Source organism: Eptatretus burgeri, chromosome 17, assembly GCF_056783735.1.
Source record: "Eptatretus burgeri isolate ZD-2024b chromosome 17, Ebu_testis_v1, whole genome shotgun sequence".
In the NCBI taxonomy this organism is placed as follows: Eukaryota; Metazoa; Chordata; class Myxini; order Myxiniformes; family Myxinidae; genus Eptatretus; species Eptatretus burgeri.
This window is the reverse complement of record NC_140977.1, coordinates 26,776,443-26,797,151: the sequence shown is the minus strand read 5'-3', so window position 1 is coordinate 26,797,151 and position 20,709 is coordinate 26,776,443. Positions and strand designations below refer to the sequence as shown.

Below are 20,709 nucleotides of genomic sequence, written 5' to 3'. Positions count from 1 at the left end.
GGTTAAAGTGGTGGGCTTGGGATCATAGGATCCTGAATTCAAATCCCACTTAGCTGTTGAATTAATATCAGGTGGGGTTGACTCTGCCTGTCATCCTTCCGAGGTTGGCAAAATGAGTGCCAGCTCGCTGGTATCCTGTGTCGGAGTGGCGACCTGTCCAGCCAGGATTGTGCCCAATAGCCAAAGAGACTGCTTAGGCAGCACCAACGCTCTGCACAGAGTATGGTCCCAATGGATAGTGTAGGAAGTGATTGAGGTTTTGGGAACAGCAAAATAGAGGAGGGTACTGGAGAGAGGGGAACACGGGAAGATCGTAACAGGTGCGTGGATCAGGACAGACAAGAGCAGATAATCCATTCATTACACATCCTTATATTATTTTAATTTTAGGGAAAGTACAGTTTGATAAGCAGAATAAGTGTTGTGTTTGTAATCCTGTTTTGGAGGGACTTTTTACATGTAAAGTATTGGCTCATGGATGAATGATTGTGTTATTATTTTTACATAAATAGGACATTTAACTTGTAATTAATTACATTGCAAGAAAATATCTGTTTTTCACATTGCCAATCTTGGATTAAGATTACCAACTCACTCCCTGACTTGTCACAATACTTTGATATATTCATTAATTACCTTCTATTGTAGTTTATTTTCCCCTCTAGAAAATAAATGATAAATTTGGCTGTTTAATCTCCCTTTATTTTCCTTTTTGAAGCTTTATTCTCATTTTGGAAGAAATACAGGTTTTATTTTTAAAAATACCCTTTTTTTGCCGGAAGGACGTGAGCCCAAACAGGCATGGCAAATTTATGAGCCCAGGTACCCAGGAAAGTGCCAATAGCCAGTGAGGGAGGGCATCGGGGTGGAGGGGGGTTGGCCGGAGAGAGCTCCCCCCATAATTCGGAATAGAGAGCTGGTAAGCTCGGTAGTGGCCTCAGTGCCCTGGGGGTGCTATGTGTGAGATAAGCAGGTGGGTGGACCTGCAGGTAGAGCCACACTGCCAACCACAATATTGTTGGCACAGATATGAACATTGAGGGCTCGGCCCAAATTTGATGAAGCACCAACGTGTAGGTGGACAGGTAAATTGGTTGCATGGAACCACCATGGGGGAAGGAGGGGGATGGGTTGGAAGGGGGGGTGGGGGTGTATTTGTTTCCGTAGAGTTAGGGTACTTCCCCTTGTTACCATTTTTGAATGTCGGTGACCATGGTTTAGTGAGTGCAGCATCAGCATAGCAGTGAGCGTAGTGGTGAGTTCTGGTGTGGTGGTGGTCATGGTTGTGGTCACAGTGGCGAATGTAAGTGAGCTTGAGTTGTGGTTTGATGGTGTGTGATTATACAAAAGGAGTCCCGTTGGTGTGTGAAAGGTTGAAGCGTTGGGCTTTGAGTATGGTTATGACCGAGGTTTAATGCCCATTGGGTAATGGCATGTGATTTGAATGGTTTTGGTGCACATATGCTAATGACTATTATTTGTTATGGTCTGCATGCTTGCGTGAAGAAAGGCTCGTGTGTGCAGCAAAGCAAAATAAGTAAAGAAGGGGCAGAAAAACCGACCTAAAACCCATGCAATGCATATTGACCCATAAACCCATTGCCCATAAGGCTATCTAAAATAAATACGAATGAAACTATAAGGGCACTCAGTAGAGCACATACCTCTGCCATGTAATGCCCGATCCACAAGAACATATCTAGCCCAATACATATTTGAGCTATCATGCTATATATCGTTTTTGGCCCGATCTCTCAAGGTGAAGAATCACTTTAAAAATTAAATAATTCTCATATCCAGATTCTTATTCGGATCTTCACCAAAAATGAATCAATTCTTTCTTTTCCCACACCCAACGTGTCCCCCAGGTTTCATCTGAATCCGTCCACAACTTTTTGAGATATCATGCTATATATCGTTTTTGGCCCTATCTATTAATGGTGAAGAATCACTTTAAAAATTGAATAATTATCATATTCAGATTCGGATTCGGATCTTCACCAAAATCTAATCAGTTTGTCCTTGTCACACTCTGAACCTGTCCACAGAATTTCATCCGGATCCGTCCACAACTTTTTGAGATATCCTGTACACAAACAAACAAATGAAATTGCTCGTTGATCAAGGAATTGCTGGAATAACTTAGTCATATCTCCATGATCTCTGAAAAAACAAAAACCTGGAAATCAATTTGGTTCTTATAAGTCGATAGTGCCGCTGTTTAATGAGTTATAGCACTTAGTTTGGTCATGATCATAACTTGGAAGTCAATCGGACTTAAAATGGCGTTTTTATCGCAATTTGAAATTTTTGACCCGACCCCCCTGACATTCGACCCCCGACCGCTAAGAAGGGTGTTGGTGTGACACCCCAATGAGACATATGGTTGAATGCAGAATTGGAAGATGCACATTTTGGATTTGGATTGAAGTCGATACGACCATTTTAGGGAATGTTATTGTGAAAATAAGAATTTCGGTTTTTCGGTGACCTTGACCTTGACCTTGACCCAGATTCACCTCCTCTATTCTGTTGTTAAAAGCATGGCTGGCTGCAAGGAGACCTCAGTGATTTTGAACGGGTTGTAATTGTTGGTGTGCGTTTAGCATGCGCTTCAGTGACAAAGGCTGAGGAAATTGCTAACGAGCTACAAAGAACTCTCTCAATGGTGATGTCAGCCTGAGAAAAAGAAGGAAAGATGTCATCATCGAAGGGCAACAGTAGGTGGAAACGCATACTCCACAAGCGTGATGCACAGGCATTAGTCCTGACTATGAGCCAAAGCAGAAGAGCAATGGTGGACAAACTTTGTGCGGAGTTCAATGTGGGTCATGACCATCCTGTATCATCTGAAACGGTCCAGAAGAGAAGAACTTCGCAAGACGTGATACCATATCCGGTTGCTCGGCACAAACCACTCATAACACCTGGCAACGCACGTTTGCGGATCCAGTGGTACAAAGAGCTTAGACAATGGACTGCTGAGCAATGGAGGAATGTGATCTGGTTTAATGAGTTGTCCTTCACCATGGTCTCAACCAGTAGATGTGCACACGTGTGGCGACAGCCCAGGGAGCTCTCCGGCCCCGAGTGTCTGACTCCAACAGCACACGATGTCACTGCCGAGAAGTGCCTCAGATTATGGTTTCCGCCTCCATCAAACCGCCGTGAATTGGAGGACTTCCTTGTGGATGAATGGTGCCACATTCCCGCAGAACAGTTCCAGCCCCTTGTTGAGTCCATGCCGTGTCGTATTCATGCTGTCCTGAATGTACGTGGTGGCCCAACAGCCATTCTGTTGGTGTTTCTATTTTTTATCTACTACCTGTCTTTGTGTATCAGAGTATCACTCTCAGTCCCAGAGTATAGTTCAGAGATCAGATCGATCAGTTTTGGTGGCACCCCACGAAGACCAAGAATCCTCCAGAGGACATCCCGATTCACTGAATCGAACGCTTTACAGAGATCAACATAGGCTGCAAGCAGCCCCTGCCGAAAGTCTCGTCTGCGTTCGGTGAGGACCTGAAGAGCAAGGATACGGTCAATCGTTGACCTCTTTTGTGTAAAGCCTGACTGCTCTGGGCACTGGTGCTCAAGCAGATGGTGGCGAACACTATCAGGAATTATCCGAGCAAAGCCCTTGCCCGGCACTGAGAGCAGTGTCACCCCTTGGTAGTTGTTGCAGTCCTGATGATCACCCTTCCCTTTCCAGAGAGGGACGACAAGGCCCCTCTTTCAGTCAGTTGGGATGATGCCTGTGTTCCAGGCAGAGCACAGAACTGCATGCAACGACATGAGTGCAGCATTTCCACCAGCCTTGAGAAGTTCAGCATGGATGCCACAAATCCCAGGAGCTTTACCCCATTTTAACTGCTTCAACGCAGCCTGTCTTTTCACAAACGTAGGTGGAACACAATTGATTGGAGGGTCAGCAATAGAGACAGCAGCACCCCTCACATCCAACTCAACAGCGAGTGTATCAGCCTGGTACAGCCACTCAAAGTAACCAGTCCAGCAGGCCTTCACTTTGGACTCCTCTGTAAAGAGCCCACCACCCTCCACTCTAAATTCAGTACACCAAGGGATGGGCTTGGAGGAACACAATGCACAAATTCCCTTGTAAAAGTGTGTTCCTACTATCACGATGCGTGGCACGATTGAAATCGTGGTCTTAATCGTGGACTAATCGTGGTGATCCTATCAGATCTTATCAGATCTTGAGGTCAGTCGTGGCAATCGTGTTAATGGTAGAAAATATTTGAACGGTTCAATTTTTTTTACGATCAACATGATCAATTGTCAATCGGGATCATCGTATCAGATCGTATTGCATCGTAACAAAGCGCGACAGATCGCATCTAATCGTGCTTCCAAATCGTGGTGATCGGAATCAATCTTAGACAAGACAAACACCACGCTCTGTTGAGATGTGTTGTGATCTCCCATGATCTGTCACGCTCTGTCGGGTCCCATTGCTCAAGACCTGACACGAATGACTCATGAGCAGATAGGAGTTGATACGAGAAGATGCGAGTTAATACGAGTCGTTACGTTTTTACATGAACGCTCACGATCTGTTACAAGTTCTCGTGCCCATATATATACCGGACAAGATTTAATGCGTCTCATTCAGCAATCTACTCTTGAAGAGAGCACTTCTTAGTAACCTGCCTTTGCTAGTAATTTTTAGAGCCTTTGAGAGATGCCACTCAAGGGTACCAGAGGTAAGAAGGGAAAGGGCAAGGCTGTCCCACCCCCGGAGCCTGAGCCAGTCCAGCCAGAGCCGGCACCAGAGGAGACAGATGAGAGCTACCCCTCCGAGAAAGCAAAGAGAAAAAAAAACAGTCACTGCCTTCTCTGAACAGCAAAAGGAGGAAATCATTGAGTTCCTCATGAGAAATGAGGTCCTGTTCAGCAAACGCCTTTCGGGGTTCAAGGATGTTACCCAGAAGGAGAATCTCTGGGCTGCACATGCTGCCAAGATGAGTAGTACTGTAGAGCAGCTAAAAATATGGTACTCAAGCATGAGGACCATGATGGGCCGGCTGAAGAAACGTGCCAAGAAGAGTGGGTCAGGAGGAGATGCAATTACTGACATGAACAGCACAGAGAAGTGGGTATGGGATAAGTTCTCTTTTTTGATCCCTCACATTGAGACGGTGGATGCCAGAAATGTGGCCTCCTTTGCAGCAGCAGCAGCAGCAAGTGCCAGTGGCACTGAACTCACACCTTCCACCAACCAAAACTCAGTAGTTGCCTCTTCCACCAGCAGGGTTCCAACACCATCACTCCCAGCAGCCTCACCACCAGCCTCCCAGCCAGGGTTGGTCGGCTCCAGACGGGGCAGTGAGGATAGGATGACCTCTGGAGAACTGAGTAAGTATTATCTCTCCTAATAACAATTGCAGTTTCATTTAATTTCACATTAAGATATTCTATGAGAAATAATTACTAGAAATAATAACATTCCTAAAAAAGAAAAGGCTCCCTCTTTGGTGTAGCGGGAGGGTCAAAAAGATTATATTTAGTGGGACTTAAAATATTTTTAGTCGGACTAAAATTTTTTAGTGGGACTAGAAATAATTTTAGTGGGACTAAAATAATTTTTCGTCCCACTAAATATAATTTTAATCCCACTAAAAATAATCTTTTTGGCCATCCCGGTAACAATATCCCTTGCTTGTTCTCTTTCAGAAGAACTGCTGGTTGAATTCATGTCCAGAAGTACTGCTGCCTATGGCAGCTCCTACTTTGGAAAGTATGTGGAGGAGATCCTGTCCAAGTTGCCTGGGGAGATCAGGAGGGATGCTGAGGCAAACATCATGCAGGAGCTACACAGGGCTCAACGGGCAGCTGAGCATAGCCAGACGCAGCCACCACCAAGCCAAGACCAGCAGGCCCCCATCCAGTTCCAGCAGCAGTTCCAGCAGGCCATGTGGCAGCCTCAACCCTCCCAGTGGCCACCTCGCCCTATAGGACCTCCACCCAGTATCTGGGGTGGTCAGGACCGTAGCTACGTCCAGTGACAGTTCCCCACGCTCCCGATGACCTGCCCACAAACCAATAAGCCTCAGCTAGGACACTCCTTCGTCAGGCTGCTGGGACCCAGTACACCAGATGCCGGCAGTTTCAACCTCTCCTCGCAGCTCAACACCCCTGATCCACTTGCTAAGGATGATGACACAGACCTGTACCAGGAACGGGAAGACCCCCTGGACGACCAGTAGAGACTCCTTGTGGTAGAAGTCCCCCAAGAAACAGACACTCCTTAATGGCCATCTTTAAGGCCACTCACTTCCTCTCAATAGAACAATATGTTATGAGAACAAAAAATAAAAGAAATAGAAAATAAAAAATAAAATAAAACGAAAGTCGTTAACTTACTTGTCTGCATGAATATTTATTTCATGTTATACTGAATGGTATAGAGACTCATTTCAACACATCAATAAAAGAGAAATTTGAAAACTTTGTGACAAAAGGAAAATTTGCTCATAACAAGCAAATTCTCCTTTTGTGACAAAGTTTTCTACTCTGTCACACGATTTAACCACAATTTAGGCAAGTTTTGAATTGTCGTATGCATAGGTCTTCGATTTGGGAAAGTCCATTTCCTCCGGGTTTTTTTTTTCATAAACAAAAGTCAAAATGTCATATATCATCCTCTCCACCTTCCGCGTCATGCAGCCCGGCCATCCTGTTCTGCCATGCGACCGCACCTTGTGGTGAGTTGAAGAAGGCGTTCAGGAGTTCCCTCTGATGCTTCGCCTCTGCTGTAGCTGAATTGCTAGGTGCAGGAGGTTGATCCACATCTAGCCAGTCCACTTGGTCCCTCCATGCCCCTGGGATGACATTGTGGTTTTCATTCTCATGGTCTGCCTCTTGTGCTGCAATGCCTGGATGCCTCAGCCTCAGTAGGTGGTGCAGAACCACTGCCGCCTCCACCATATCCTTCACAGTATTTGGTTTCTGCTCTCGAGTCCTGAGAAGACACCTGAATCTATTGGCCAGGATCTCAAAGGCATTTTCCACCACTCTCCTTCCCCCTTGAGAGTCTGTAGTTGAAAATCCTCTCCTCCCTGGACATCCCTCTTCTGCCGTATGGCTTCATGAGGTAGTTCCTGAGTGCGAAGGCGTCATCCCCTAGGATGAAGAAGGGCATGTCTTGATGGTCATCAGGGCTTGCAGTCAGAGGGCAGGGTGGGGGGAGTCCTAGGGCATCCTCTTCCAGGCCGCTGAACAGCTCCGAGTCGCCAAATATCTGAGCATCTCACATGTGTCCTTTTCCACCAAGCTCGATCCACACAAACTTGTAATCTGCATCCACCAGGGCCAGGAGTGGTATCGAAAAGAAGCCCTTGGAATTGTAGTACAAGCTGCCAGTGCATGGTGGCTTCTTGATAGCAATGTGTTTGCCATCCAGGGACCCAATGGCATGGGGGATGGTCCATCTTTGCTCAAACTGGTTAGCTATGGCTCTCCAGGCTTCAGGGGTCACAGGTAGGCTGAACACTTCATCTTCGTACACTTGCACAATTGCCTGGCACACTTCTGGAACCATCTCTGAGATGCTGGACACTCCACACCTAAAGGCATACGCAAGGGACCGATAGTTGTCTCCAGTTGTGAGGTGCCTCAGTGACTCAGTGTCACTGCCAGTTTCAGTCCAGGTGAGAGGGGTTGCCTGAAACTGGTGACTTCCCTCTCGTTTGCTGGGGCCACCTTCTGCAAGACTTCATCGAAGAGCTGTGGTGTTAACCTTGTGTAGTTTTGGAACGCTACTGGATCCTCCAGCCTCAAATGGGTGTCCAGGAGGCTGGAGAACTGACCAAGCTGTTGTCTCCTCTCCTCTCTGAGCCATGGTCGCACCCAGAACTGCCTGACTGCAGCTCTCCTTGCCCTTTGTGGTTGGGATTGTAGCTGGTCTGTCTGCTGCTCGTCTTCTTCCTCTCTGGCGATAATGTAAGTATACAGTAATACTGCAAATGCTTCGTTGTCATCATCCGCAACTCCTGCCATCATCAATGGTTGAGGGTTGTAGTGTTCACTCTGTAAAAGTTCAAGAAACAATAAAGTCCATGGTCAATCGGGCTGTATATATACCCATCGGGGTCCAGTCATAGCTCAAATCGTGATCACCCTCGATCATGATCATGAAAGACATCGCGACCACAATTGTATCCTTTCGTAACGGAGTGCATCGGTTCTTGATGAACGTATCGGAACGTATCCGCACGTACCAGATCGTCCCAATTCGGGAAACCCGATCATGTCAGATCGAGACCCAATCGTGGACTCAATCGAAACAATCCTTTCGGAACATATGTGATGGTATCTGAATGGAAGATCAGACCGTGACAGATCGTGACACCTGAAATTGACAAATCGTGAACAGATTGCATCCGAGCGCAACAAATCGTATCAGAACATATCGACTCGCATCACCTTGTAACCAAACCTGAAATTTCAGAGAAATTCCATGATCAGCGACGAATGGCCAATCGTGGCATTCGTAACGGATCCCACGACAGTGGGAACCTAGTTTAAGCAGAACGAGAATCACTTGACCATAGGTGATGCTCGACACCCTCACAGATTCCTCACACATAAGTCTCCTTGTCTACCCTCAGCGCAGGTACAGTTCTATGCCTCAACTCGCTGAACAGCTCAGCTCTGCCATTAAACCTGGCCCTGCGAATTTGGTCAATGGTATCCAGTGTCCCTTGAAAGACAAAATTGTTCTTTGCCTTTCGGTGAGTTCCACGACACCCATCGGCAAAATCAAGGATGGTGGTCTTGAAGGCACTCCCCAACTCTTCAGGATCTCCCAAAGCACCCAGACCTCCCAAATTTCTACTCAGCCTGTTCGCAAGCTCCTCAGCTACGCTCTCATCCTTGAGCTTGCCAACATTCAGCCTCAGCTGGGATGGTGCCATTCTCCTGGATTTAAGCTGCAACTTCAGAGTTACTACCACAAGCCTGTGGTCAGTATTGAGGAACTGAGCACTCCGGTAGACCCTGCAGTTCTGGATCATCCTCCAGCGACCATCAATGAGGAAATGGTCAATCTCCTTTGCCACACCACCAGCGTTGGAATACCACATCCAGCGATGAGCCTGTGAGCACTGAAACCATGAACCAGCCACTCTAAGTCCATGACTTCTTGCAAAGTCAAGGAACTTAGTGCTATTCTGGATCACAGTTCCAGACCCATAGGGACCAACACATGTCTCATCACCACCCCTATCAGTGCCAGTCGATGCAATAAATTCCCCCAAGACTGCAAGAGTATCTCGCTTGGGGCACTGACAAACCACAGACTCAAGTGTGGCATTGATTGCGTTATTCACAGTGAGATCACTTGCCTCAGTCGGAGCATATACAGAGACTAGGGAAACGACACCCAAGGGCTGACAAATCCTTCGTCTCATAATATGCTCATTGACCAGTGTTATCTCAATTATCATTGGAATCAGCTTATTGGACACAGCTACAGCAACTCCTTGGGCATGGTATCCATCAGAGCGACCAGACCAATTATAGGTGGAACCACCTGCCATGATCTTGCTACAATCCGGTTTCCGAACCTCAGAGAGTGCTGCAATACCGATGTTCAAACGCGTGAGCTCAGATGATAACAGAGGCAAGTGATCATCCTCTCTTAAGGATAGGACATTCCAGGCACCCACCCGAGGGACCGCCTCAGGTTAACCCAAGGAGACTGCCGTCTGGTGGACGACACCTCAGCACCACCCTGAAACACACTACTGCAATCTGACCCGGGAAGGTTACCCTGTGGTTTTCCTCCTATAATCAGAGTGGGGGTCCTGAAGGCTTTGCCCCAATCCCGTCATCCGGTGAGGTGCCCTGCGAAGGGAAGCTGCAAAGGAGGGAATGCCATGGAGTGGTTTTTCAGATTTCTTTACGTTTTTGTGTTTTGCGGAGTGAAGGGTTTTACGGTAGCCGGGGTGCAAATCCTGCCACGAACCTCCTAATAAAAAAATAAAAAGCAATCCAACTGCAGGAGGACATCTGCAGACACCGTTGGTCACTATTTCATCCTGATTGGACACATGTTTTGAAAGCCAGAATTATTTAATATTTTTAATCTGGGTTCAGGAATTTAAATACAACTTGGTACAAGTATGTATAATGATGTAATGATGTAGGCAGAGGCATATCTTGACGTCGAAGAGTGCGCTTCTCATATCACCATGTTTTAATTAGCCCCTGTTCGACTTGGTCTGAAATGTGGACTTATGAATTCGGTCTCGATTTTCGTGTGTGTGTGTGTGTGTGTGTGTGTGTGTGTGTGTGTGTGTGTGTGTGTGTGTGTGTGTGTGTGTGTGTGTGTGTGTGTGTGTGTGTGTGTGTGTGTGTGTGTGTGTGTGTGTGTGTGTGTGTGTGCGTGCATACATCCGTAACCATATATCGGACATGTATAGACCGATTTTATTTGTAATCGGCACAAAGACAACAAATGATGGTATACATATGCACATCATTTTGTTTCACGATGCATTTAAGATGGCCAACTGGCAGCCATTTTAGTTGTAAAAAACACAACCCAGTGTTGAACACATCCTCAACCATTTCTCGGACATGCATTTACCATTCTTCTTCAAACTACCAGATAATGAATGATGGCTTATAGTCCAAGAGCATTAGGTCAAAATAGGCCCTAACCTGGACATTTTTGGTAACAAGCTGATTTTTTCAGGATAGGTCCAGGAATATGTCTAGAATAACATGCTAAAAGTCCTCATAAATCTTCCTTGAGCGTTTTCCGCAATCCAAGATGGCGTCCAAAATGGCCGCCTCTTCTGTTTTTCTCATAACTTTGCAAGCAGGTTTCCCCAAAACACACTTTAAATGTCTACATATATGTTTTGAAGTATGAGGAACTCATTAGAATACATCTTAAGAGATGCTGAAGCACGCAAGTACCAATAAGACCTCTTGAGTTCTTCCAAAAGTCCAGGCAGAAGCAGACGCCGACACCCTGATTGTCTCCACAGCACTAGCACTGGCAGAGTCAGAACATGTGCCAGTTGCTGTCGTTGGTACGGACACAGACTTACTGGTAATGCTAGTTGCTCGGGCAACCTCTTCCACAGATGTGTACATGCTATGCCGCAGTAATCCTGTCACGGTCTTCAACATTCATGAGATTCAGCATGCCATAGGGGACACAAGAAATCACTTGATGTTTCTTCATGCTGTGACGGGATGTGACACGGTCTCTGCGATCTATCGTCAGGGCAAGCGTAAAGCTTTCAACATGGTGCACAAGAAGCGGGACTACGACTTGCTGGATACCTTCACAAACAGTGGAAGCACCCATGACGAGGTGGAAAAAGCTGGGGAAGGCTTCAGTCTTAAGCTTTATGGAGCCAGCAGTTTTGAATCTCTTGATGACTACCGTCACATCGCATACAAACGGGCAATCGGTCGCAGTTCCCTGAGTTCATCCTTTCAGCTAGAAAGTCTACCTCCAACTAGTGCTGCAGCAAAGCAACATTCATATCGCGCCTATCTTACCGTCCAGGAATGGATGGGTAACTCCTTATCTCCAACAGAATGGGGCTGGCGATTTCAGGACGGGACTCTTACCCCGGTAGAAACAGACATTGCTGTTGCACCCGACACTTTGCTGAACATGGTGGCGTGTGGGTGTAAACCAGATGGTTGCAGAAGCATGACATGTAGCTGCAAGAAACTTGGGCTCTTTTGTACCTCAATGTGCAGTAAATGCAGTGGTCTCAATTGCAACAATACAGCACCAACTCTTATAGATGCCGACGATGATATTACCCCAACTTCAGAGGACATCAACATTGAAGATACAGCATCCGACGATGAAGACAATGACTGATGCAACTAGGTGTGTGCATGCGTAAGGTAAAGATTCATCTGAAACTTTTGAGGTTTGAATCTCTAGCATGATCTTGTTTTGAATGTCTTTGCCTCTTGAAACAGGCTAAAACAGCAGTGTGTTGATAAGTGGCGGACATTTTGAGCACCATTTGAATTTCAGAAAGAACTTCAGCGGTTTTATTGTTTCCTTTGTACTTCAAAGTATCTGAATGAGTTCCTTATTTCTCAAGACATAATATATTTAGAGATTTAAAGTGCATATTGAGGTAACTTAGTCACAGGGTCATGAGAAAAACAGGAAATTGCAACCATCTTTGGCGCCATTTTGGATTTTGGGACTAGTTCAAGTAGTTTTATTGGTATAGATATGCGTGTTTCAAATCTGCGAATAAGAATTTATCTAGATTCCTTGACTCCCATAACATATATAAAGACATTTTAGTGTGCTTTATTGGGTTACTTAGTTGCAGAGTTATGAGAAAACAACAACAGGAAAAGGGGCATTTCGGGCGCCATTTTGAATTTCAGGATGAGCTCAAGTGTTTTTATTGGTAAATGCGTGTTTTTGAAAAATTCCCAATAAGTATATGATTCATTTCATTGAGTCGCAAAACATATATTAAGACATTTAAAGTGCGTGTTGAAGTACCTTGGTGTAAAACCAGAAACGGCAGCAATTTCAGACGCCATTTTGGATTTCTGAAAGAGTTTAAGCGGTTTTATTCGTTTTTGTGTGTTTCAAAATCTTCCGATATGTATTGTATTGAGTTCCTTATACTTCAAAACATATGTGTAGACATTTAAAATGTGTTATAGGTAAACCTACTTGCAAAGTTATGAGAAAAACAGGAAATGGCGGCCATTTTGGACGCCATTTTGGATTGCGGAAAACGCTCAAGGAGGATTCATGAGGACTTTTAGTATGTTATTTCACACACATTCCTGGACCTTTCCTGAAAAAATCAGCTTGTTACCAAAAATGTCCAGGTTAAACCCTAATGCTCTTGGACTATTACATATGCACGTCATTGTTTTTTGAGATCATATTTCCAGATGACTGACTGGCACCAATTTTATTCCTTAAATGTGTCCCCAACCATTTCTCAGACATGCATGGTCCGATTTTGTTTACATTTGGCACAAGCACAGTCGATGATGCATCCACGTACACCTCACTTTATTTTGCGATCTGATCAAAGATGGCTGACTGGTAGACTGGCAGCCATTTTAGTTGTAAAATAAAAAACCCGGTATCGAACACGTCCTAAGCCATTTCTCAGACATACTTTGACTGATCTTGTTCAAACTTGGCTCACAGATAAGGAATAGTTGTTTACATATGCAAATCATTTTGTTTCGAGATCAGGTCCAGGATGTCTGACTGGTGGCCATTTTGTTGTAAAAAAAAAACACCCAATGTTGAACACATCCTCAACCATTTCTTGGACATGCATTCACCCATGTTCAAACTTGGCACACAGATAAGGAATGACTGCTTACATAAGCGCGTCATTTTTTTTGAGATCAGATCCAAGATGGCCGACTGGCGGCCATTTTAGTTGTAAAAAAAACCCGATGTTGAACACGTCCTCAACCATTTATTGGACATGCATTTACCGATGTTATTCAAACTTGGCACACGGATAAGGAATGATGCCTAACATAAGCACATCATTTGTTTTCGAGATCAGATCCAAGGTGTCTGACTGGTGGCCATTTTGTTACTTAAATGTGTTCCAAACCATTTCTCAGACATGCATGGTCCGATTTTGTTCAAACTTGGCAAAACCACAGTACATGTGGGCATACACGTGCCCCTCACTTTATTTTGCGATCTGATCAAAGATGGCCGACTGGTAGACTGGCAGCCATTTTAGTTGCGCATTAATTTAAGCTACTCCTTTAATTCCATCCAGGAAAATGACTAAAACAACAGGAACTATGACATTTTATATATTTTTTACTTGTTTTTCTATTGCTTTGAAGCTGTCCATACATTCTTGTGAGAAACATTGAGAAACCATGTCTTTGTGTGAACGTTCTTCACAGGGATATCTGGGATCTTCAGGAGGTTTCCCTGTTCCAGGTGTAGTCGGAGCTTCACTTCTGAGGCTGTTTTGCAGCGACATGAGCAGCGACATGAGCAGCGTCACCGTGCAGTGTCCATTGATCTTAAATACAATTGTACTCATTGCCCTTATGGAACTGATGTTAAAACCCGCTACACACGTCACACACGGATGCATACAGAGGACCGACCATACAAGAGAAGTAAGTGTGATAAATCATTGATTCGAGCATCCTACCTTAAAAGTCACACGCAGACGAATGTAGTGGATAGGCCCTACAAATGCAGCGCTTGTGATAAATCATTCATTCGAGCATCAAGGCTTAAAAGTCATATGCAGACGCATACAAGGGGAAAGCCATACACGTGCAGTGTGTGTGAAAAATCATTCAATCAAGCATCGAGCCTTAAAAGGCATACAAAGACACATACAGGGGAACGACCCTATAAGTGCAGTGTGTGTGATAAATCATTTGGTCGAGGGTCCCACCTTAAAATCCACACCAGGATCCACACAGGGGAAAGACCTTACGCATGCAGCATGTGTGATGAATCATTCATTTGGGAATCAACGTTAAAAACTCACATGAGGATCCACATTCAGGAAACACCATTCAAGTGTAGTCTGTGTGATAAATCATTCACTTTTGCATCAAAACTTAAAAGACACACATGGATACACACGAGGGAAAGGCCATATAATTGTAGTGTGTGTGATCTATCATTCATTTGGGAATCAAACCTTCAAAGGCACATGAGGATCCATACACTGGAAAAGGCATACACGTGCAGCGTGTGTGGTAAATCATTCATTTGGGCATCACAGCTTAGATGTCACTCACAGATGCACACAGAGGAAAAGCCATACAATTGTAGTGTGTGTGATAAATCATTCATTTGGGAATCAAACCTTCAAACACACATGAGGATCCATACGCTGGAAAAGCCATACACGTGCAGCATGTGTGATAAATCATTCATTCGGGCATCACAGCTTAGAATTCACACGCAGATGCATACAGGGGAACGACCCTATAAGTGCAGTGTGTGCAATAAATCATTTGGTCAGGCATCATGTCTTAAAACCCATACCAGGATCCACACGGGGGAAAGACCTTACAAGTGTCGCACATGCGATGAATCATTCATTTGGGCATCGACCCTTAAAACTCACATGAAGATCCACATTCAGGAAAAGCTGTTCAGGTGTAGTCAGTGTGATAAATCATTCACTTTTGCATCAGACCTTAAAAGCCACACCAAGATCCACACGGGGAAAAGCCATACAATTGTAGCGTGTGCGATAAATCATTCGTTTGGGCATCAATCCTTCAAAGATACATGAGGATCGATAGCTCGGAAAAGCAGTACATTTGTAGTGTGTGTGGTAAATCATTCATTTGTTCATCACAGTTTAAATACTTTCAAATATCTACACACTGGAAACACTGGGGCCCACACCATGAATCAAATAGAAAACTAGAAAGCATCTGTGTCTGCTTTGTACTCAAACTAAACTTGAAGAAAACGACAGTTAAAAAATTGTACATTTTATTCATTGTGGTCTCCATAGTCTATTAATAAAGGTTTGTTGAATATTTGATGACAAAAGCTCAATTGGTAAAAACGTTACGGCCTGGACATACACACTGAATCTCAATGGTAAACAAGGATTTAGATTAAAACATTTATGGCTGGTCTACCACTTCACCAATGACATCTTCCTTGCAATCCTCTATTCCCCATTGGAAGTTGAATGAGATGTGCCAAGTTTCAAATTATGTCCGATCAGGGGTTTCAGAGATATAATGCTTTAATGTTTTGCGTTTAATTCAAGATGGCTGCCATATCACATGATCTATGACATCATAATATAACTAAAATATTCTCCATGGGATTCGCTCCTACCCTGAAAATGTGTCAATTGGCGAAGTGGTTGCTGAGAATTATTATTATTATTATTATTATTTTTTAATAATAGAGGCGAATATGGATAAAAAGGCCAACTACGGATCGAACAATAATAATAATGAAATTATTTCAACCAAATTATTAATTTGTCTTCTCCATATTCTCATAATAAAGCTTTGTTGAAAATTTTATGACAAAAGCTCAAATAGTAAAAAATAGTTACGGCCCGGACAGACGGACAGACACACACACACACACACACACACACACACACAAAAGTGATTGCAAAACACTGTCTTCCACTGCGCAGGATATGGGCTAACAACAAATCGATCAAATAACTTGAAGGAACTAGATGGTATTCGTAGAATACTTACCCTGTGCGGTCGTGCGAAGGACTTGGTGCGAGCCAACTCTTTTGGCAGCAAATTTGTAATTACATGGATCTACACTTCTCAGGTAAATGTCTATTCTCAGGTAAATGTATACAAATTATTCTTTGAAAAGTCTGCTATATAGAGTACATTAATAACCCTTAACAAAGTAGCTTTTATTCTCTTTCCCAAGTGTTTTCACAACGACCAAATTGTACTTATTCTTCTTCGCTTTTTGTTCACCAGCTGAGCACAATAAAGGCTGAAGCGATTACAATGATTCTAACTTTGAATACGAGGAAGTGACATTGTCTCTCGGCATTAGGCTTTGTTTAATTCATCATGTAAGTTCTGAGGGGGCATGCGTCATCCAAGTAATATGTGCAATATCAAATGGTCATGTAACATGTGGTAAAGTTTCAATTTCCTCGATTGAGTGGTTTTCGATGTATGCTCTTAACACTGGAACTGCCACTTTATAACTGCCGGCAGTGAGGAGCATGTACCAAGACGTCCTGCTTTGATGCAACAAAGACAAATTAATTAGGTGTCTGCTTGGTTGGACACCTGACTCATTGCATCCTCCTTATTCAATTGAATTAAAAAAGGGTTTTAAAAAAAATTGAATTCAAATCAAATGGAAGACCAAATAAAAAAGGTACTGCATTGGAGTCATCAGAAGGCATCTCAACAAGCAAAGAGGGAGTCATCAGGAGCAACCAGGATAGGACTTAGGTTTCAACTGCTACTTCTCTACCCTCAAACAAATCCATGCGCAGCCAAGTGAGCCTTATTTAAAATAAAAAACAACACAAAATTAAATAATTCTGGCTGCCAGACCATGCATCTGATCAGGTTGAAATTTAAAACATATTCCCCATCACTACGAGATTATAATTTTGAAGATTCTCGTCGATTGATGCAGCGGTTCAAGAGAGAATTTTAAAAACATTTTTCTTCAATCCAATATGGTTGCTAAACCGTGTGACATCAATTATTCATGAACACCCTGGTATCCCCAATGATTGGAGAACATGTGTGTGAAGCTTCCACTCAATCTGTCCAGCCATTCTGGAGAAGTAGATTTTTAAAGGTTTTTGGGTAAATCCAATATAGCTGCAAAACCATGTGGCTGATGACATCATAGGTGGGGAGCTCTTTGTTCCTCATGGATAGATAGGCCATCATACCTGTAAAGTTTCACCTCAATCTGTTCAGCCGTTTTGGAAAAGGTTTTTGATGTTTAAAAAAAATATACATCCAGTGTGTGTGTATATGTATATCGCTGCTAAACCACATGATCAATGTCATTTAAAAAAAATTATGTTGACCAATTTATCCCTTGAACCTCAAAAACTTTCATACTGATTGGATGTAGCATTCTACCTATGCATTTATGATGTCATAATGAAGGCACCTATGACATCATGAAAAAAGTCACTTGTTTCCCATTGGGAGGACTTGGCAGGTGCTAAGTTTCAAGTTTTTTTTTTTTTCCATGGAGCAGTTTTGTAGATGCAGAGGTCCAACGTTTCTCCTTCTGTCCAACCTGGCTGCCACACCATATGACCTATGACGTCATTATCATTAAAACATTCTACATGAGTACTCGCACATATGGTGTCAATCCAACGAGCAGTTCCAGAGAAAAGGGAATAACAAAATGCAGACATGCACGTACAGGACCGATCAAATAACCCTGCTTTTCGCTTCGCAAATGTGGGCTAATAATTACAATGGCACTTTGTAGAGTACCAGGCTGAACAGTTTACGTTTTGTATCCCATTGATGGGCTGGATCCGGATACAGACCTCAATCAACATCTAATCGGCTTGTTCTCATCACCTACCCTACTCATCCACAACATTTTGAGATGTCATGCCATATATCGTTTTTGGCCCTATCTCTCAATGGTGAAGATTCACTTTCAAAAAACTATTGCATCGGGATCTTCACCAAAATATAATCGATTTGTCCTTGTCACACACAGGCAACCTGTCCAGCAAATTTTGTCCGAACCTGTCCGTAACTTTTTCAGATATCCTGCTCATAGACAAACAATGAATGAGCGGTGAAACCATAAACTGCGCACCATTGGTCGTGGAGGTGACAAACTACAACGGAGCAAACAAAATAATAAAACAGCAACACTTGTTCAAAAGTAACCCAAATAAATTATCTTGAGAAAAAAAAAGGAAAATCGTCCAGGAGAAAAAAGAAACTCGAGAAAAAGGAGTTTATGAAGAATGAAAAGGAAACTTCAAGAAGGATGAATGGATTGAAAGCTTGAAAAGAAAAAAGGAAATGGTTCAAATGAAAATCGATGAAGAAGAAAAAGAATCTGAAAACAACTTTCAAAAATGCCAAATTTTCAAGGCCTTGGCATGGATGGATTACCAAGTCAATGAGATGTTCTCCACAAGCAATTAGCTCAGGCATGTAATAAACTTATCTGTGGAGCAAAGGCAGTGGACAAATGGCACAGAGAAGGAAACACCATCCTCATTCTCAATATCTGAAAAATCAAAACAGCCTCAAAAGCTATCGACCGATAACGTGCCTACCGACAACATCCAAACTCTTTAACAGGAATAATCGTAGAACAGATGTATCACCATTTAACAGAAGAAAAATGTCTGGAAGCAGAAAAAAATGGATGCGGAAGAAACTGCAACAGAAAGGATGAACAATGTTCGCTTTGTCTCCCGGATAGAATGGACGTTCTCGACCCCTTTCTTATGTGTCTCTTTTCCTTCCCCACCCAGCTGCCTTAATTTCAAGGATTTCAAAAGGAAAAATAATCATTGATCAATGTTGGTGAATATTTCCATTTCAACTGCTGTGTTCTATCTGAAATAAAGAGTCCTTCGGAATTAATACATTTCAACTGTTTTAAAGTCCCTCGGAAGGATGTTAAATGGGGCACCCCATCAGTAGGGTAAAGTTACTGATTCTGGCTCACTTTCCCCCATGTTAGTGAATGGGGGATTTTCAGCGATTCATATTTTTTTCCCTAAAAATAAACCCCCTTTTTATCCCAAGGTATATTTATTTGTCTCCCCTTTTAACCAAGGGGCACTTTTTTTAAAATAACCAATGCAATAAGATAAAGATTTGTTCAAGTAGTAAAGTAGTAATGTGATTTGTTAAAAGTGATTCCAAAGAAATATCTGAAACATGTAAGCCTCGGGGCACTCTTTTTCAAATAACCAATGCATATTGTTTAGCTCACTCATTGAACCTATAAAGATTTGTTCATTCTCAAATTCCTTCAATAGTTTAATTTTCTTTGCACAATAATCCCCATCTAAAATATTTAAAAACAAAACATTTGAATCTTTATTTTTTTTAAGATACCCCTTTTGTGTTATTATGAAATGATAAACTTCTCTTAATGCTCTTGTTTGACCACCTCCTGAGCCACATATCATTTTGAGATTATAGTAAATTGTTTTTCCATTGTTCAATTGATAACCATCAAAGTTTTCAGTCCATTCAAGGATATTTTTTTTTCTTTACATCCTCGAACTTACTAGTTTTTAAATTGATTCACTTGTTTGTTTTATTTACCTTTGTTTTAGTTATTTTTTCAATAAGACTTATTTGATATTTTTCACATTCATAATGTTTTCCATTTATATACCAAGACTGAGATTTTCTCCACTCTTTCGTTTTATTAATACTTGGTTTGACCATTTATATATCGTGAAAAAATGCGGCGGTAGCCCTTAAAAAACCCGAACCCATCTTACCATCGTTAAAACACAATCTATTTTATACACTCTATCATACAATATCCATATGGAACACAATCTATTCCATTATCTAAAATAAATCTCTTATCATCAAAGGCTCCTAATGCCTTTTTATTTACTTCTTCACTATATATCTTATGTTTATAACTTCTTATTGTATTCATTTTCCTGTATTCTTCTTTCTTATTCATCACACAATTATAATAATTTTTAAAAGTTATTGATTTCTTTATTACATATTTCTTTATTCCCTTTAACCTCTTATCCATCTGATTACCATACTTATAAGCATATGCCTTTGCTCTCAATCCAATAAACTCACTCATTACTTTTCCACCCAACTTATCCTGAAACTTACCAATAACGTTTTCATTCTTTTTTGAAAATTACTCACTCTTCTGACTAAAATTACTTATCATATACTACAATATTTTTCTTCATATCCTTATAAACATCATCAGTTTTTACATCTAGGATAAAACTATCAGTGTCCATATACAACAATGAAACATTTTCACCATACTCTTTCTTTAAGTCATTATACAAATAATCATACATCAATATCTTTGATAAATCAAGAACTGCTGTTCCAATATAAGTTGGTTTATCCATTACAATACTTTCCTTTTCCATATGAATAGCAGAAAAGTTCTCTGAAAAAAACCTCTTCTCTCTTAAAACTTGGTTTATTTATCAATCTCGAAGCTTCTTTCCAAGATGTTGC

At 42.4% G+C, this 20,709-nt stretch overlaps 2 protein-coding genes across 2 annotated transcripts in view; both read left to right on the top strand.

Annotated features, from left to right (window-relative positions):
* LOC147009599 (uncharacterized) overlaps positions 1 to 6,383 on the top strand; it is a 28,318-nt gene extending 21,935 nt beyond the window's left edge. The window contains exon 6 of the mRNA XM_085862455.1: positions 5,695 to 6,383. Coding sequence (XP_085718581.1) covers positions 5,695 to 6,026 — 332 coding nt within the window. The 3' untranslated portion in view covers positions 6,027 to 6,383. The remainder of the gene's footprint in view (positions 1 to 5,694) is intronic.
* Positions 1,164 to 19,459, top strand: LOC147009598 (uncharacterized). The gene is made up of 2 exons (XM_085862440.1): positions 1,164 to 5,376; positions 13,927 to 19,459. Exons 1-2 carry the CDS (start codon positions 4,803 to 4,805, stop codon positions 15,288 to 15,290), a joined length of 1,938 nt encoding a protein of 645 aa, XP_085718566.1. The 5' UTR covers positions 1,164 to 4,802; the 3' UTR covers positions 15,291 to 19,459.
* Positions 19,460 to 20,709: the final 1,250 nt, after the last annotated feature.

Excerpts from the sequence above, each read along its gene's own strand:
- LOC147009598 (XM_085862440.1), top strand. The coding sequence starts at position 4,803 with ATGAGAGCTACCCCTCCGAGAAAGCAAAGAGAAAAAAAAACAGTCACT. Across the intron at positions 5,377-13,926 it reads GATGACCTCTGGAGAACTGA|GGATATCTGGGATCTTCAGG; the intron begins GTAAGTATTATC and ends CGTTCTTCACAG.